Source organism: Lontra canadensis, unplaced genomic scaffold (genome assembly GCF_010015895.1).
Source record: "Lontra canadensis isolate GAN:19392208 unplaced genomic scaffold, GSC_riverotter_1.0 scaffold33, whole genome shotgun sequence".
NCBI classification, from domain to species: Eukaryota; Metazoa; Chordata; class Mammalia; order Carnivora; family Mustelidae; genus Lontra; species Lontra canadensis.
Window position 1 is genome coordinate 6,499,334 of NW_022631027.1, and position 17,166 is coordinate 6,516,499.

A 17,166-nucleotide genomic window follows, 5' to 3' on the forward strand; every position below is an offset into this window, starting at 1 on the left:
TGAGTGTTTCAATCATCAAAGGATACTGAATTTTGACAAATACATTTTATCTGTCAATTGAGATGATCCTCTTTTCTTTCCCTTTGTTCTGTTAATGTGGTATATTACATTGATCAATTTTTGTATGTTGAATTATCCCTGCATTCTAAGAATAAATCCCATTTGGTAGTGGTATATAGTCTTTTTAGTACACTGCTGAATTTGGTTTACCAATATTTTGTTGAGGACTTTTGCATCAGTGTTTTTAGGGATATTTATGTATAGTTTTCTTATAGTGTCCTTATCTTTCCTTATCTGGTTTTCGTATCAGGGTCATAACGCTGGCCTCCTAGAATGAGTTAGGAAATATTCCCTTGTATTTTTGAAAAAGTTTAAAAAGATATTAGTTCTTTAAATGTGTAGTAGAATTCACCAGTAAACCAACAAATCCAGGGATTTTCTTCTTAAAAGACCTTTGATTATAGATTCAGTCACCTTACTAGTTATAGATCTACTCTGATTTTCCATTCCTTTGTGATTTAGTCTTTGTGTGCATGTGCACTGGCCATAATCACTTTTTAAGATATTTTTAAATGTTTAAAATTTTAACTCCAGTGTAGTTAACACAAAGTGTTATATTAGCTTCACGTATACAGTATCTACTCTTAAATTATGTAGAAAACAAGCTTTGGAGTTACAAACAAAAATTACATTAATACTAGCTTTGAGACCAGTAATTGTTCTTTTTTTAAGATTTCATTTATTTATTTGAGAGGGAGAGATAGGAAGAGAGCAAGCAAGCAGGGAGAGGGACAGAGGGGGAGAAGAAAGGAGAGGGAGAGCATCTCAAGTAAACTCTGTGCCAGAGCACACAATCCAATATGGGCCTCAGTCCCATGACCCTGGGATCATGACCTGAGCCAAAATTAAGAGTCAGACACTCAACCAAGTCACCCAGACACTCCAGTTTTCTTTAACATATTAGCCTTAATTCATGTAGAAAACAAAAAGTGGAGTTACAACCCACTGTTAAAATAATAACTTTTATAATTGCCCATGTGTTTACCTTAATTAGGATCTTTTTATTATTTTAAGATTTTATTTATTTATTTGACAGAGACAGACACAGTGAGAGAGGGAGCACAAGCAGGAGGAGTGGGAGAGGGAGAAGCAGGCTTCCCACCAAGCAGACAGCCTGATATTCTCTCTGACTCTTCCTCTCTTCTGGGACTCCCACAATGTGTATGTTGGTCCCCTTAGGCTCTGTTCAGTTTTCTTTTATCTTTTTTCTTTTTGTTCCTCAAATTCAGTAATTTCTAATATTTTGTCTTCAAGTTCACTTATTCTTCTGCCTGCTCAAATCTGCTTTTTAATCACTCTATGAATTTTTCATTTCAGTTACTGAACTTCTCAGATCCAGAATTTTTGTTTCCTTTTAAGTTTTCTATCTCTTTACTGGTATTTCCATTTTGTTTGTCTTTTTCTCAATCTTCCCCACATCTTCCTTTAGTTCTTTGAGCTTCTTCTAAAGTCTCTGTCTACTTTATCTACCATCAAGTCTCTTTCAGAGAGACCTGAACTTGAACAACATGAGAATCAGAAGTGCTGACACCCCTGGACAGTTGAAAATCTGTGTATAAATTTTGATACTCTAAAAAGTTCACTACAGTTGACTGGAGCCCTTACCAATAGCACAGTCAACATATGTTTTCTATATATTATATACAGTAATCTTATGATGAATATAAGTATAGAAAAGAAAATGTTACTAAGAAAATTATAAGAGAAAATACATTTGCAATACTGTACTGCATTTATCAAAAACAATCTGCATATAAGTGGATGAGTGCAGTTCAAATCCATGTTGTTCAAGGGTTAATATTCTTTTCCTTTGGGGCATACTTTTCTTTTTTTCCATATGCCTGTGATTTTTGTTAAAAACTAGACATTTGTGGGGCTCCTGGGTGGCTCAGTGGGTTAAAGCCTCTGCCTTCAGCTCAGGTCATGATCCCAGGGTCCTGGATCAAGCCCCGCGCATCATCGGGTTCTCTGCTCAGCAGGGAGCCTGCTTCCCCCTCTCTCCCTCTCTCTGCCTGCCTCTCTGCCTACTTGTGATCTCTGCCTGTCAAATAAATAAAATCTTAGAAAAAAAAAAAAAACTAGACATTTGAAACTAGTAATGTAGTAACTCGAAAAATCAGTCTCCCCTCTCCTCAGAGCTCGCTGTTTTTTGTTACTGATTTTGTCTTGTTGATTGTTATAGGCTACCTTTGTGCTGAAGATGAACCTGATAGTTCAGGTTCTGAGCTGTAAACTGTCTCGGGACTTTTCTGAGACTTTCCCTGGGCATGCACAGTTACTTTCCCATTTCCCTCAAATACGCAGTTTTTTTAATGTTCCAGTCTTTCCTGTCCGTCTCCCAAAAGGGCAAAGAAAGAAAAATAAAGGGAAGAGAAAGGATAATGTCCTTTAAATCTCTTGGCAGTTATGTCAGCTGGAGGAAGAGGGGACTTGCAACAATGGGGAGTGGTGCAACACCAATGGCTGCTCACTTCCTTGCACCTACGATCAGCAACAGCACTGCAACCACCGATCAGAGCACACAGATCCCTGATATCTACAAGACAAGGTCATTTTTGCCCACCCTGGTTCCCACAACTGCATGAAGGTTGCTCAAAAAATACTAGCACAGCTGCCTACCATGAGGCTGAAGGGTAGAGGAGAGTGCTAAGGGGTGCTAATGTGCTAAGAGTTAAAACTGACCAAATTAACCACAATTCACCATCGAAGGCTTCCCCTAAAAGTTCAAAGGTTTATAGTAAGCCCCAGGGTTCCAAAACAGTCCCATCAGATTCTGCTACTGCAACTGTTTTTTTGTGGGAGACAGATTCCTGGTGCCCTCTACTCCGTCTTCCCACAATCCTCCCTCAAATCTGACTTTTTAATGCAGGTTGTTATGCCCATTTGGAGGCTAAGAACAATTGAGAAACTTGCTTAAGGTCACACCCTTGACTGCTGTACTACTATGTCTCTTACTTTAGTATACCTACAAGGATAGCACATCCTAAAAAGTTTATAGAAGACTCTAAAGAGGTACAAAATGTTTTGAACAATGGCTACACTGCTGGAAGTTTACAGTCTTCACTAGTGCCTACTTTGAAGTGAATATTTTGTTATGTGTAGGTGATAAATGTTATCATTACTCACTCATACGCCTAAAACAAAATACTAGAAATCATCATTTAATCCTTGCTTCCCAATTCAGTCAACAACCACATTCAATTTAACTTTCTTAACAATGCTCTAAAATATATTATTCCGGGCGCCTGGGTGGCTCAGTGGGTTAAGCCGCTGCCTTCGGCTCAGGTCATGATCTCAGGGTCCTGGGATCGAGTCCCGCATCGGGCTCTCTGCTCGGCGGGGAGCCTGCTTCCCTTCCTCTCTCTCTGCCTGCCTCTCTGCCTACTTGTGATCTCTGTCTGTCAAATAGATAAATAAAATCTTTAAAAAAAAAAATAAATAACTAAATAAATAAAATATATTATTCCTCCTTCAACTGTACTGATAGAGGTTTTTTAATAAACTTTGTTTTTTGAGAAGAGTTTTACACCGACAAAATAAGTAAAAAGAGTAAAGAGTTCCCATATACCTTGTCCCCAATTTCTCCTATGTTTAACATTTTACATTAGTACATTTGTAACAATTAATAAACTAATATTGATACACTGTTAACTAAAGTCCATACTAAATTCATATCTCTAAATTTTTGTCTAATGTCCTTTTCCTATTCTAGGGTTCCATCCAGGGAATCACATTACATTAAGTTGCCACGTCTTCTTAGGCTCCTCTTGGCTGTGATAATTTCTAAGACTTTCCAGGTTTTTGATGAACTTGATTGTTTGAGGAATACTGATCAGATATTTTGAAAAATATTCCTCAGCTGGGATTTCTCTTATGTTTGTTTGTGACTGTACTGAGGTTATGGGTTTGGAGGAAGACCACAGAAGTCAGTCCCATTTTCAGTCCCATTTTCATTTGATCATTTGTATCAAGGTACAAATTATCACCAGGATATCACTATTGATATATTGACCTTGATCAGTGGGCCAAGGTGTGCTTATAAGGTTTCTACAAAGTGACTTCAAAGTAGCTATAGAGCTACACCATTCTTTTATTGGCAGCATTTTTAGGCCTTCATTATACCTTGCCTTAATTACCAGAGGATACTCCTAATTGTTCTCTCTGCTGCCAGTTTCATAATTCAATCTTTTCTGCACACTATTGCCAGGATGACATTTTTACAATGTTGATTTGGATCATGCCACTCCCAGAGGCCAACTGCTTCAGTGTCTACCCATTACCTTCAGGCTGCATTTTAAAGGCTTACTAAAAGAAATCAAGGCTCTTTGGAGAAATGATTTGCTCCTGTGCAGAAGCAGGTAAGGCATAAGATGATCCTAGAGCTTTTTGTTGTCTTAAAATAAGGAAATTCTCAAAGAATCATGGGGATATGTCAAAAGGACAAAACAGTCAGCTTGAAAGGACTCCTACTGGACAAAGCAGGGACAAATGGAAAGTAATGAATTATACTTCACCAAATAAAAAAAGAGCCTACAAATTCACACTTATATAAATAAATGAATAAATATATTAGCAAAAAGGAAAAGCTCTTCCTTACAGTAGAATGCCAATTAAGAAAGAAAGAATGAGAGAGTGAGAAAATCATAAGTGGATGTAAATCTGGTGAGGGAAGGTGTGGTAAGGAACAAGATATTATATAATCTCAAAGCATCTGGAAACAAACAATAATAGACAAAGTAATAAGTTACAGTAGTTAAGCTTGGCAGACATCACCTTATTAACCCAGTGATTATAGAGATATTATCATCAATTCTGAGATTAACCAGTGGCACATACCTACTGCATGGTTAATTGAGAAGATACATCATTGGTGTACCTGCCAAAAAAGTACAACCTAAATCTACTCACAAGGAAATGTCAGAAAAACCCAAACTACAGGATCTTCCACAAAATAACTAGCTTATACTCTTCAAATATATCAAGACATACAAGAAGAGTGGAGGGAGTGCTTGAGATTAAAGGAGATTGATCTGACACAATTAATGCAATACATGATCCTGGAGTACTTAAAGTGGATCCAAAACCCAGGAGGTGAGAGGTAGGGAGTGGACAAAAGAGAGGATTCGGCGGGGGTCTGAAAGTAGATGAAGTAAATGACAAAATATTAATGTAGAATCACTATACTGCATACCTGGAACTAACACTGTGTGTTAACTATATCAGAATTAAAACTTTAGGGGCAGCCTGGGTGGCTCAGTGGGTTAGGCCTCTGCCTTTGGCTCAGGTCATGATCCCAAGGTCCTGGGATCGAGTCCCGCATCAGGCTCTCTGCTTGGCAGGGAGCCTGCTTCCTCCTCTCTCTCTCTCTCTCTCTCTGCCTACTTGTGATCTCTCTCTGTCAAATAAATAAACAAAATCTTAAAAAAAAAGAAATAAAACTTTAAAAAGATGAATATTAACTGTTTAATCTGATGATATATGGATATTTATGGATATTATTCCAGTGTCTCTCTGTATATTTGAAAAATGTCCTGAATGAAAAAAAAAAAAATAGCAGATGGAATATGATGTGGAGCTAATGAGTAAACCATTCTTTCCTTCACAAATGAGTTTCATAAAAGAAGAATGAAATGCTATGTTGAGGTAGGTTTTATTTTGTTGTTTTTAAGTCAGAACTCAAAAATACCTTTGTACACTGAAGAAAATGAAACAGAAAGAAGGGATGAAGATAGAAGTAGAAACAGCGAGTATAGGAAAGACCTGCAAGAGATGGAAACAACATCCTGAATTAACCCTGTAAAGGCATAGATATACTATATTCTGAAAAGGGAAAAAAAAAGAAATATGGCTAACTCTGTAAGCTGGAAGTCATAGGAGAAGTTCAGAGTGCTTGAAAAATGATGGCTGATGAATTAAGAAGCAAAATAACAAAAAAAAATAAAAATTTAAAAAAAAAAATAACCTGCCAAAGAGTTGGATAGGGCAAAATGGGACAGAATCTGGGAAAAATGACAAAGTTTGAAATAATCCCCATGGGGAATGGGAGAATTAACCAAGGTCAATAAAAATATACATGAAGTGGCAATGGAGATAGAACTTAATGCCAGCAATTTGTTTATGCAATTTTCTCCAGCACCTGGCTACATGAACACAGGGTGCAAGACATCAGACAAGGTATACTTATTTGGATCAGAGGAAGGCTATTTAACACCAGAGTAGAGATCATAAACTGGAACAGAGACACTGCATGAGAATGAAAGTGAAAGAACTAGAGAGTCATAAGTTTGAAAAGTAAATAGAATAACTAAAATTTCAGAAATGGAATTATATTAGTGATAAATAAAATCCAAAAGGAAAATCAGTTATGTTGTTCTCTGTAATTGAAGTGAAATAAATTCTTTTTTTTGCTAGTGTGATTTAAATGTGGTTTTACCAAGAGCTGGAAGTTGACATGGCTCCTAAAAGTTTTATCAATTATAGAACAGAATTGCTGGGGCGCCTGGGTGGCTCAGTGGTTAAAGCCTCTGCCTTCGGCTCAGGTCATGATCCCAGGGTCCTGGGATCAAGCCCTGCATCGGGCTCTCTGCTCAGTGCAGAGCCTGCTTCTCTCTCTCTCTCTGCTTGCTTCTCTGCCTACTTGTGTTCTCTGTCTGTCAAATAAATAAATAAAATCTTTAAAAAACAAAACAAAAAAAAAAAGAACAGAATTGCTTTTTGGTCAATAATGTCTCAAAATCATAGTGTAATGTAATTTAAAGAGTTCACAAGTAATTCATTAATAATAGTGAAAGCCCATAAATTGGCTTGCTTTTGCAAATTAGAGCTAATTTTATTTATTTATTTTTAAGATTCTATTTATTTATTTGAAAGAGAGCTAGACAGCAAGCACAAGTGGGGAGGAGGATCAGAGGGAGAAGCAAACTCCCTGCTGAGCAGAGAGCCTGATGCAGGGCACAACCCCAGGACCCCAAGATCAGGAGCTGAGCCAGAGGCAGATGCTTAACCTCAGAATGAGCCACCCAGGTCCTGCTAGAGCTAATTTTAATAACATAATTATCACTCATATTCTAATATACTTCCTTGGGTAGGAACATCCATGGGGGTATGTGTTACACTTGAATGGAATTTTATGTTACAGCAGTGAAGATACTGAGAAATATTAGCATATAGTATTGCTATCATTTTAAAGTATCTTGTACCACAGAAAGTAGTGTCAGGAATAGTAATTATGACCTCTGGCTAAGATTTGTTTAAATACTGGAAACTGGAGGAACAAGAGCTGTCATTCTTAATACCTTTTTCACATTTCGAAAAATTAATCTTTGGGAGCCAAGACTGGTTACCTTAAACTTTGATTAAATATGTATCAAGAAAAGTTTCATTAGAAAATAATACACAGGGGCACCTGGGTGGCTCAGTGGGTTAAAGCCTCTGCCTTTGGCTCAGGTCATGGTCCCAGGTCCTGGGATCGAGCCCCGCATCGGGCTCTCAACTTAACGGGGAGCCTGCTTCCTCCTCTCTCTCTGCCTGCCTCTCTGCCTGCCTCTCTGCCTACTTGTGATCTCTGTCAAATAAATAAATAAAATCTTAAAAAAAAGAAAGAAAGAAAGAAAGAAAGAAAATAATACACAATAAAATAAAAACTTAAACTTTCAATCTATGCTTCATGCTTATCTTGTTGGTTAGGCTAATCCTGAACTTAAGTGACACTCTGGGGCTGAGCAGAAAAGAATGTCAGTGAAGTTAGATCACACCACAGAAGTGGTTTTCAAAATAATAGCACAATCGGGGCACCGGGGTGGCTCAGTGGGTTAAAGCCTCTGCCTTCTGCTCAGGTCATGATCCCAGGGTCCTGGGATCAAGCCCCACATCAGGCTCTCTCCTCAGTGGGGAGCCTGCTTCCTCCTCTCTCTCTCTGCCTGCCTGCCTACCTATGATCTCTGTCTGTCAAATAAATAAAATCTTTTTAAAAAATAAATAAATAAATAAATAACAGTACAATCATAGCTATACATTTACCAGATGCCTAATTCCAGTCAATGTAGAATGGGAAAGAGAAGTTTCACAGGTAATACATAATGGTCCCAAGCACCACTACTAAGAGACGTGCGAAATTCCAACATTAAATTTATGTTATATTGAAACCAGTACCACCAAATAAAGTTCTACTGTTCTATAAACTGAGGAAGAATACTGTACTTATCACTGGACTATTTTGATACTTCTATTTATTCTTCTATATGCTTCAACAAATAACCATGACTAAACACCAAAATTATAAAATACTTACTTTTTCATTTTTTTTGAGTTATATTTGACTTGGTAAGCTGCCTGGATTAATTTGTCTGGACCACCATCAAACTGATGTGGAATGACCTTCTGAAAGTGCTAATAAAACACAATCAAAGAAAAGTACAAGAACTACTTAGTGTTTTAGTTATTTATTATTAACTATAAACTTAGTTATTTATATAACCATAAATTTATATAAATACATTTACATAAATACATAAAGTTATTTATATAATTATAAACTTATTTATTATTAACTAATTAACAGTAAAATCTGAAGACACTCAAGGAACTATGAACTGACCTACCTGTAACATCCCTTCCATGTCAAGTTGCATCAGTTCTGCCTGATTCATCTGAAGAAGTGCTAATCCTACTCGAAACACTATTTCTAAACCCTGCGGAAACACATTTTTATAAAGCCAAATTTATTTTACTCTTCCATTGACAAAAATTAATCATTCAAAAGAATACTAAGGTAAACATTTAGGGATCTTACTAGAAACTGGCAAACTTTTTTTATAAAGAGTCAGATAGCAAATATTAAAGGCTTTGTGGGTTATGTGGTTACTGTCATAAACATCCAACTAAGACCAAAAGCAGATAGAGAGAACACAAAAAAATCAGCGTGGCTATGTTCCAAGAAAACTACAAAAATAAGTCGAAGGACAGATTTGGTACCTGAGCCAGATGGTCAGTACACAAATCACAGTTTGCTGGCTCCAAACTAAACTAATTTAACTAGTTAATATAAACTAATCTTCCCAAGATGTGATTAACAAAATTAACAGTGGGTTTGATTAAGATGTTCTATTTATGTGTTTGTGTATTTATGTATTTACTTATTTTTTTTAAGTAAGCTCTAAGACCCTGAGATCAAGAGTCACATGCTCTCCTGGCTGAGCCAACCAGCCATTAGTAGTAATAATTAATAACACTTTCAAATGCTATCTACCGTTTGTCACCTAACCTTACCTGCCTACCTTCTCATCCAAAATACAGAATAAAAGACAAAGGATGATCACAACATGACAATGACAATTAAAAGGACTACCTGCAATATAATTAAGTAGAAGAAACTTAATTATATTCCATACTTCTTGCTCTTTTGGTAACAGATGCAGAGCAATCATATTAGCTGTAAGGCAAATTTCACTTTTTACTAATTCTCACTGAACCAATCAGGAGGTGATACAGACGTTTAAGAGTGTAGGTTCCAGGGATGCCTGGGTGGCTCAGTGGGTTAAAGCCTCTCTCTGCCTTCGGCTCAGGTCATGATCTCAGGGTCCTGGGATCAAGCCCCGCATTGGGCTCTCTGCTTGGCAGGGAGCCTGCTTCCCTTCCTCTCCCTCTGCCTGCCTCTCTGCCTACTTGTGATCTCTCTGTCAAAAAAAAAAAAAAAAAAAAAAAGAGTGTAGGCTCCAGGTTTTGACTGCCTGTATTTGAACAATGGTTACTACACTATTTACGTGCTGTGTGTCCACAGACAAGCTATTCAACCTTCCTCTAAGTCTCAGCTTCCTCATTTTTCATTAAATGTACTAACAGTACTTGATAGCGTCGTTACAGGTTTAAAGGAGAATATCCAGTAAGTAGTTTAGTATGGAACACATGGATAGCCTTTATTGCTCTCCTCACTGCCCTGCACTAATGATTAACCCAATGATTCCTTTGCTCAGCCTAACCATTAGCTTACCTCAGACATAAAGATATCAAATATCCTTGTTGCAACTGGTAATGGAAAAGTCGTAAGAAAGATCGTTAGAAACCAGGATGATGCGTACATTGAGGTATGAAAACTCTGAGACTGAAAATGCACAAAGAGCTCTGGAAGATGCTCCTAAAGAGAAGAAAAGAATTAATTAAAACACAGTAAGATTGACCATTTTAAACCAGATTACTCTGTGTACACTAGATAAGCCTATACCAAACACGAAGATCAGGCATCACTTGGAAAAGTTAAGATGCAGAAATTGATACATTCGGGATGATGGTTAGTATCAGGGGAAGGGAAGGGGAGTTAGAACTTAGTCTGTACCTGTAACATTTATTAATAAAAATAACAAAACAAGTAAATAAAACTTTAATATTTGTTTGATCATGTTGGTAAGAACATGGGTGCTTGATATTTTCAATACTTTTCTATAAACTATAATTATTCCAAAAAAATTTTTAAAGGAAGGAAATGCTATGCTCAAATACTTTCAGGTACTATCTACCTACCTTTGATTACCTATCCTTACCCTCCTACCCTCTCACCTGAAATACAGATGCTTCCTCAATTCTAATGATTCAAAACAAAAATGACACATTAACTGAAAATAAACCAAGAGAGGTTAAGGTTGGTTAAAAATGAGCCTACGTGGGTGCCTGGATAGCTCAGGTCAGGTCTGAACTCCCAGTCCCACAATGAGCTCCCTGCTGAGCAGGGAGTCCGCTTCTCCCTTTCCCTCTACTCCTCCCCACTCCTCATGCGCACTCGCACGCTCTCTCAAATAAGTAAATAAAATCTTTTTTAAAAAAGTCCTACCATTTCAGAAAGAAAAACTTAATTAAGAATCATCTCAAGACCTACTTTGTCATTTTCTTTAAAATGTGCCAACATTTTGCATATCCCTTTTTTCCCCCCGACACATACAGAAGTAAGGATTTTGAAATTCTTATAGGTAAGGCTGCCCCGGGAAAGGAGACTTGCAAAATGTAAAAAGCTCTTATGTCAGCTGAATCATTAACCAAATTCTTAAAGTTCTGCTTATCTAACTGAAATTTAAGTAAATGAAAATATTTATACCACTATATTACCAGATAATACAGTAACCTAATTTATATAATATATATGTATTAGTTAATAATATATATATCTTAGTCTACTACATATATATGTAAATTAACTCCAGAAGGGCAAAATATTGCAAAAAATATTTTTCACTTGATTTTGATTCCTCTCCTCCTCTTCTATACACCCTCACACAGTCACTAGACTCTCGGTCTTAAACTAGCAACGTAAAAGCCTTAAGAAAAGATTACAGGCTAGCAAAAGAGTGAGATAAAAAGGGAAAGGCAGGAGAAATGACTGAAAGAACCAGAACAGACAAGTCTCAAAGGAAATTAAGGGATGTCAGTGTCATGTCATGAGTTCCTATGACAGCACAGTCTACGTAACAATAGAATACAATAGGGCATAAAAAGGAAACTCATGCATTTAGGCAATGTGGTTGTGACAGATTTGGCACAAATGCTTAAAGTCTGAATATGAAAACTGCAGTCAAGTTCCAGACTGTGATCTACTTGCAAACAGCATCTAACTAGAAAGTAGGCCTACTGTGTTAACCAATCAACAAATGATCACATGATTAAAACACTAATTTTTCAATTGCTATAATGCTTTTAACATTAAATTTGCTTAGTTGTCACTCAAACCAGGATGATGCAAATATAAAGGCAATATGCCTTTTTGTTAACACTACAATTTTACCTGTATCATGCATTCAAACTGGTACATACAAAGCCCCAATTCTGCCATACTTGGTTTAAAAAGTTCACGAAGTCTATAATCTTGCATTAATTTAACAAATACACAGAAAGCTTCTTCTTCTGGCATCTACATTAGGAGGGGAAAAAAAGGCAAACAGGTTAATGTTCTGTGATACACAAATAAGCTAAATTCTATTTAAACTAAGTACCCCTCATCTTTATATAAACACTGTTTTCAGGGGCCATGTGATACAATGTTAAGAACAATGAAGGAGGAATCAAAAGGTTCTAATCTCCCATTCTTAGAATGAGAAGTCAAATAAATCTTATATCCTGTGAGACTAACTGCCTCACTTGCCCAACTCATGAATTCAATCAACCAATATTCATTTAGAGCCAGATACTTCTGTTGTTCTGGGTACAGACCAGTGAACAAAATAAACACTTTACCCTCATGGAACTTGAACATCCTACTGGGGGTAGAGAGACAATATATGTAATAAATCAATTAATATGTAAGCCAGATGGTTTTGAGTGCTACAGAAATAAAACAGAGTAGGGTAACAGGAAATGCTGGAAAATACACTGCTACTTATTTAGGCAGATTAAGGAAAGCCCCTTGATAAGAAAGCACTTGAACAGAATAATGAAGAAATAAGGGAGCAACTGAGGAAAGAGGGAGCAACTAAGGAAAGAACAGTGCTGGGAGAATGAATAACACAAGACCTTGAAGTAGAATCACAATTGGCATGTTCAAGGAACAGAAAATAGGAGACTACTAATTAGGAGGAATTCTACAAGTGGCGGTTAGGTTATGAAGGAGAAATACAGGGAACCAAATTACATAGGGTTTTAGAAGCCACTGAAAGGATGTGGACATTTGAGATGTGAGATGTGAAAACTTTCAACAAGCTAGCCCCCTCAAGGTTCTGGAAACCTTATTTCCAAAATTCCTTAGAGACTTACACTATCCCTAACCCCTCCCAACTTGAAAGTATACAATGCGCCACTCCTCATGACCCCAGTGCAACTCTTTCTGCCCATGGGTCCCGTTCCTGTGTTTTAATAAAACCATCTTTTGTACCAAAGACATCTCAACAATTCTTTCCTGGCCATTGGCTCTGAACCCAGTTATTTTTCCTACATTATTCATGGGGCACGCTGCCACCTCCCTGTGCTTCCTTCCTAACTGTCTATTCCCCATACAGCGTGGAGCTGCCAGAGTGATCCTTTCAAAGCATGAATTAGATCATTTCACTCTACTGCTCAAAATACTCCAGTGGCTTATATCCTCAGTAAAAGCCAAAATCCTTACAAGATCCTACATTACATGACCCCTTACTACTTCTCTAACCTCTTCTCCTCCCACTATCTTCCCCTTAGCATTCTGCCCCTACCACCCCTCATTCTAGTCACAGTGGGAATATAAATTTTTTTGTCTTATAAGAATTTTTTCTTTTCAGAACATACCAAAAAAAGTTTCATTCTCTTCCTCCTCTGCAATAGTACTGATATGGGAACTGACAGTGTGTTTTAAAAAGTAAAGCTGAATTAATTGAATAAAAGCCCAAAAAAGAAAAAAAATCAGTGGGCCATTCTCAAAAAGACTGAAACAATGGTCGCAAAATGAAAAAGTGTGATACCAAGTAAAATATAAATATGAAGAACAATCACCTAGTTGTTTTATAGCCACTCATTTCTTTTAGAATCTGGGCCCTTGAATCTCACATCAATTGCACTACTACATACTTTCTCCAAGACGCTGACTTAACAAGAACCCACGCCTTTTGCAAAGGTCTAACAGGGACAAAAATATACCTAATTTTATAGGAGTATTAAAATATACACAAAGCAGGCATCTGAATGGCTCAGTTGGTTGAGAAACTGCTTCTGGCTCAGGTCATGATCCTGGAGTCCTGGGCTCCCTGCTCAGCGGGGAGTCTGCTTCTCCCTCTGACCTCTCCTCTCTTATGCGCTCTCTCTCCCTCTGCCACACCTCTCCTAGCTCTAAATAAACAAATGAACCTTAAAATATATATATATATGTATATATATACACACACACACACACACACACACAAAGCATATATCCAGCAATTTTAGCTATTTTATTTTTTTTAAAGATTTTATTTATTTATTTGACAGAGATCACAAGTAGGCAGAGAGAGAGGAAGGGAAGCAGGCTCCCCATTGAGCAGAGAGCCCAATGCAGGGCTCAATCCCAGGACCCTGAGATCATACCTGAGCTGAAGGCAGAGGCTTTAGCCCACTGAGCCATCCAGGTACCCCCACTTTTAGCTATTTTAAAACAACGTGTACTAATTACGCTAACTTCGCAAAAAAATTTTCTCAGACTCCAAGTTGTGTAGCCAAGCTGTTAGAGGCAATACAGCAAAGGGTATAACAGAATAAGCTTTAGAAACAAAGACGGCGTGCTTTTGAATCTGGCTGCACCATGCTTTCTAGCTTATAACCCTGGGCTAGAAAATTATTACTATGGTAATGTATTAGCTGCCACTGACAATACTAGCTAAGTAAATTCATCACTAAATAAAAGTACCACTACCAGCCTACAGTATCCTGAAGGAAAATGTGATCGCTCCTGAGGATTCCTACAGAGCAAGGTCTGCTGATTTGAGATTCCTAACTCAGGTAGGAAAGGCTGCTATTATTTTTTTTTTTTAAAGATTTATTCATTCATTTGACAGACAGAGGTCACAAGTAGGCAGAGAGGCAGGCAGAGACAGAGAGAAAGGGAAGCAGGCTCCCCACCGAGCAGAGAGCCTGATGCGGGGCTTGATCCCAAGACCCTGGGATCATGACCCGAGCCAAAGGCAGAGGCTTTAACCCACGGAGCCACCCAAGCGCCCCAAAAACTGCTCTTTAAATCCTCAATAGAAATGACTACAGAAAGATTATTTTGGAGCTAATATGAAAGTAAAAGGCATAGAATTATGAAAAAAAAAATCACTGGAATGATAATAGGAATGCTTGAGTTCAACAGTAAAAATCCTACCAATATTAACAATTCCAAATTAGGAAAAATCACAATTGTACAAAACCTTTATACCTCGATATTAACAAATCTAGTTTTGTTTTTATTATTTACAATCCAGTGTCACCTAGAAATGGACATCTGACATCAGTGTCTCTAACATCAGGTTTTTTTACTCAGAAAAGTAGTGTGACAATTACAGACCTTTAAAACTCAGGCAGAACTGTTGGGAAATTGAAGAAAGTATAAGGGAAGAGTTTCAGATTCCTACTCTGCTTTTATCTACTAAGAAAAGTGATCTTGGGCAAGTCCCTGAACTTTTATTGAATGTCTACTATGTGGCAAACATCATAATGGGTTTTTATATTTATTATCTCATGAGACCTCACAATGAATCTTAAAGTAGACAGTATTACCTAATTAAAGCTCAGAGAGAGATTAAATAATCTAGTCCACATTCAAAGAATTCAGGGCAGTATTGAGATGCAAAAACCAGCACGTATATATATACATGACTCAAATCAAGCTATCTCCAAGGTTTCTCTTCAGATTACATTTTAGTGTGAGAATAATATAGAATATGATGGACTTGAGAAAAAAATTTCAACAAAGGTGAAAAGAAAACACTACTTGCCATTTCCCTTCTACGAAATAAACTGATGACCCTGTCCCTAACTCTGAAAACAACCCACCCAAACCCACTCCAAAATTATTCGCCTGTAATGGAAATATAGGTTATATCTCCGGGACAGTAAGAGTAACTAAGGATCTCTATTTTAGAGCCTATAACAAGATAGGCATAACAAGCTCTCAACTCTATGACAACCAAAATTTCTGTGTAAATTTGCAAAGATGAATGATACTAGTAAGATTTTTATACCAACACTTCAGTCATGTCCTCCTTGGTTCAGAAAAGATGAGTTTTTATTAAATATTGACATATAAGTTAAGATTTAAAAGTAGATACAGGCTTTAGTGGAATATTATGGTCCAAATGTAGATACCAAGAAGCTGAAATTTTGTTTAGTAGCAGGATATTATTGTTTATATGTTATTTTCAACACTTTTAATATTTTAAACGGCAAACTAAATATTCCTATTTAAATTATGCCTAGGGAAAAATTCCCACTATCTAATGCTAAATAAAAACAAGGATGATTTTTAAATTCTCTACTCCAATTTCAATAAAGAACTTAATCAGACATTTAATACTTGTACTAACTTACCTGCATAAGCAACAATCCAACTATAAAAGCGCTTCCTTGACAGTAACCAACCTCACGATCCACTAAAGAATAGGCCTAAAAAGTAAAAAACGTTCAGAATACTTTAACATATCTTCCTTCTCTAAAAACCAAAAAATCATGACATAGTGGAGTAAAGACCATTTTTCTTTTTCTTTTTTTTTTTAAAGATTTTATTTATTTATTTGACAGACAGAAATCACAAGTAGACAGAGAGGCAGACAGAGAGAGAAAGAGGAGGAAGCAGGCTTCCAGCTGAGCAGAGAGCCCGATGCGGGGCTCGATCCCAGGACCCTGAGATCATGACCTGAGCTGAAGGCAGAGGCTTTAACCCACTGAGCCACCCAGGCGCCCCAAGACCATTTTTCTTAGAAAAGCTTTTGCTTGCTGTTATACAGGCTATCCTACAATTGTTTATAAAGTAGATGATTTATTATATAAATTTATAAATATTTATAAATATTATATTAAATATATTTAATTAAATATTTAAATATTTGTTAAATAGTTAATAATAAAAATTAAATATTTATATTTAATTAAATATTAAATATTTATAAAGTATTACATAAATATATAAATATAAAAGTAAATGATTATATAAAATTTTCTTTTGACAATTTCCCAATTAGAAATTGACGGGTCCTAAGGACAAGAAAATAAAGGAATCTGTACTCAGTGAAGTAACAAAGTTTAAAAAATGTTTATCTGAGATAAAACCAGAGTAAGGTTATGGTAAAGCACTGGAAAAACTGAAATGGTTTAAGAAGAAATCAGTATTTTACAGAGGTAGTTGAAAGGGAAAGGATTATGAGAAGAAAAAGGGCAATATTGAAAGAAAAAATTACAATGGCAAACACTTTTAAGGGCTAAGAAATTTTAACAGTGCTGGCCACAGTAAGCAGAAAATTTTGTTCTGGATTGTAAAACTCACAGAAGATAAATTATTTATTTCACAGATGATCTTTCTATGGTGTATAGTGATTTACAGGTTATTTGATTTCAACCAACTAGTACTAAGTAAAGTGATGGATTTCCTAAGTTCTCCAAACTAGACAGTAATGTAGCATCAAAAATAAAGCAAAAATTAGGCTAGCAACA

General features: G+C 36.6%; 1 protein-coding gene across 10 annotated transcripts in view; it reads right to left on the reverse strand.

Annotated features, from left to right (window-relative positions):
- EVI5 (ecotropic viral integration site 5) overlaps nucleotides 1-17,166 on the reverse strand; it is a 188,264-nt gene that overhangs the window by 113,725 nt on the left and 57,373 nt on the right. For all 10 annotated transcript variants that reach the window (XM_032867132.1, XM_032867133.1, XM_032867136.1 and 7 more), the window contains 5 exons: nucleotides 16,048-16,122; nucleotides 11,828-11,953; nucleotides 10,049-10,192; nucleotides 8,661-8,750; nucleotides 8,351-8,448 (listed from right to left, as the gene is read on the reverse strand). In XM_032867132.1, coding sequence (XP_032723023.1) covers nucleotides 8,351-8,448; nucleotides 8,661-8,750; nucleotides 10,049-10,192; nucleotides 11,828-11,953; nucleotides 16,048-16,122 — 533 coding nt within the window. The remainder of the gene's footprint in view (nucleotides 1-8,350; nucleotides 8,449-8,660; nucleotides 8,751-10,048; nucleotides 10,193-11,827; nucleotides 11,954-16,047; nucleotides 16,123-17,166) is intronic.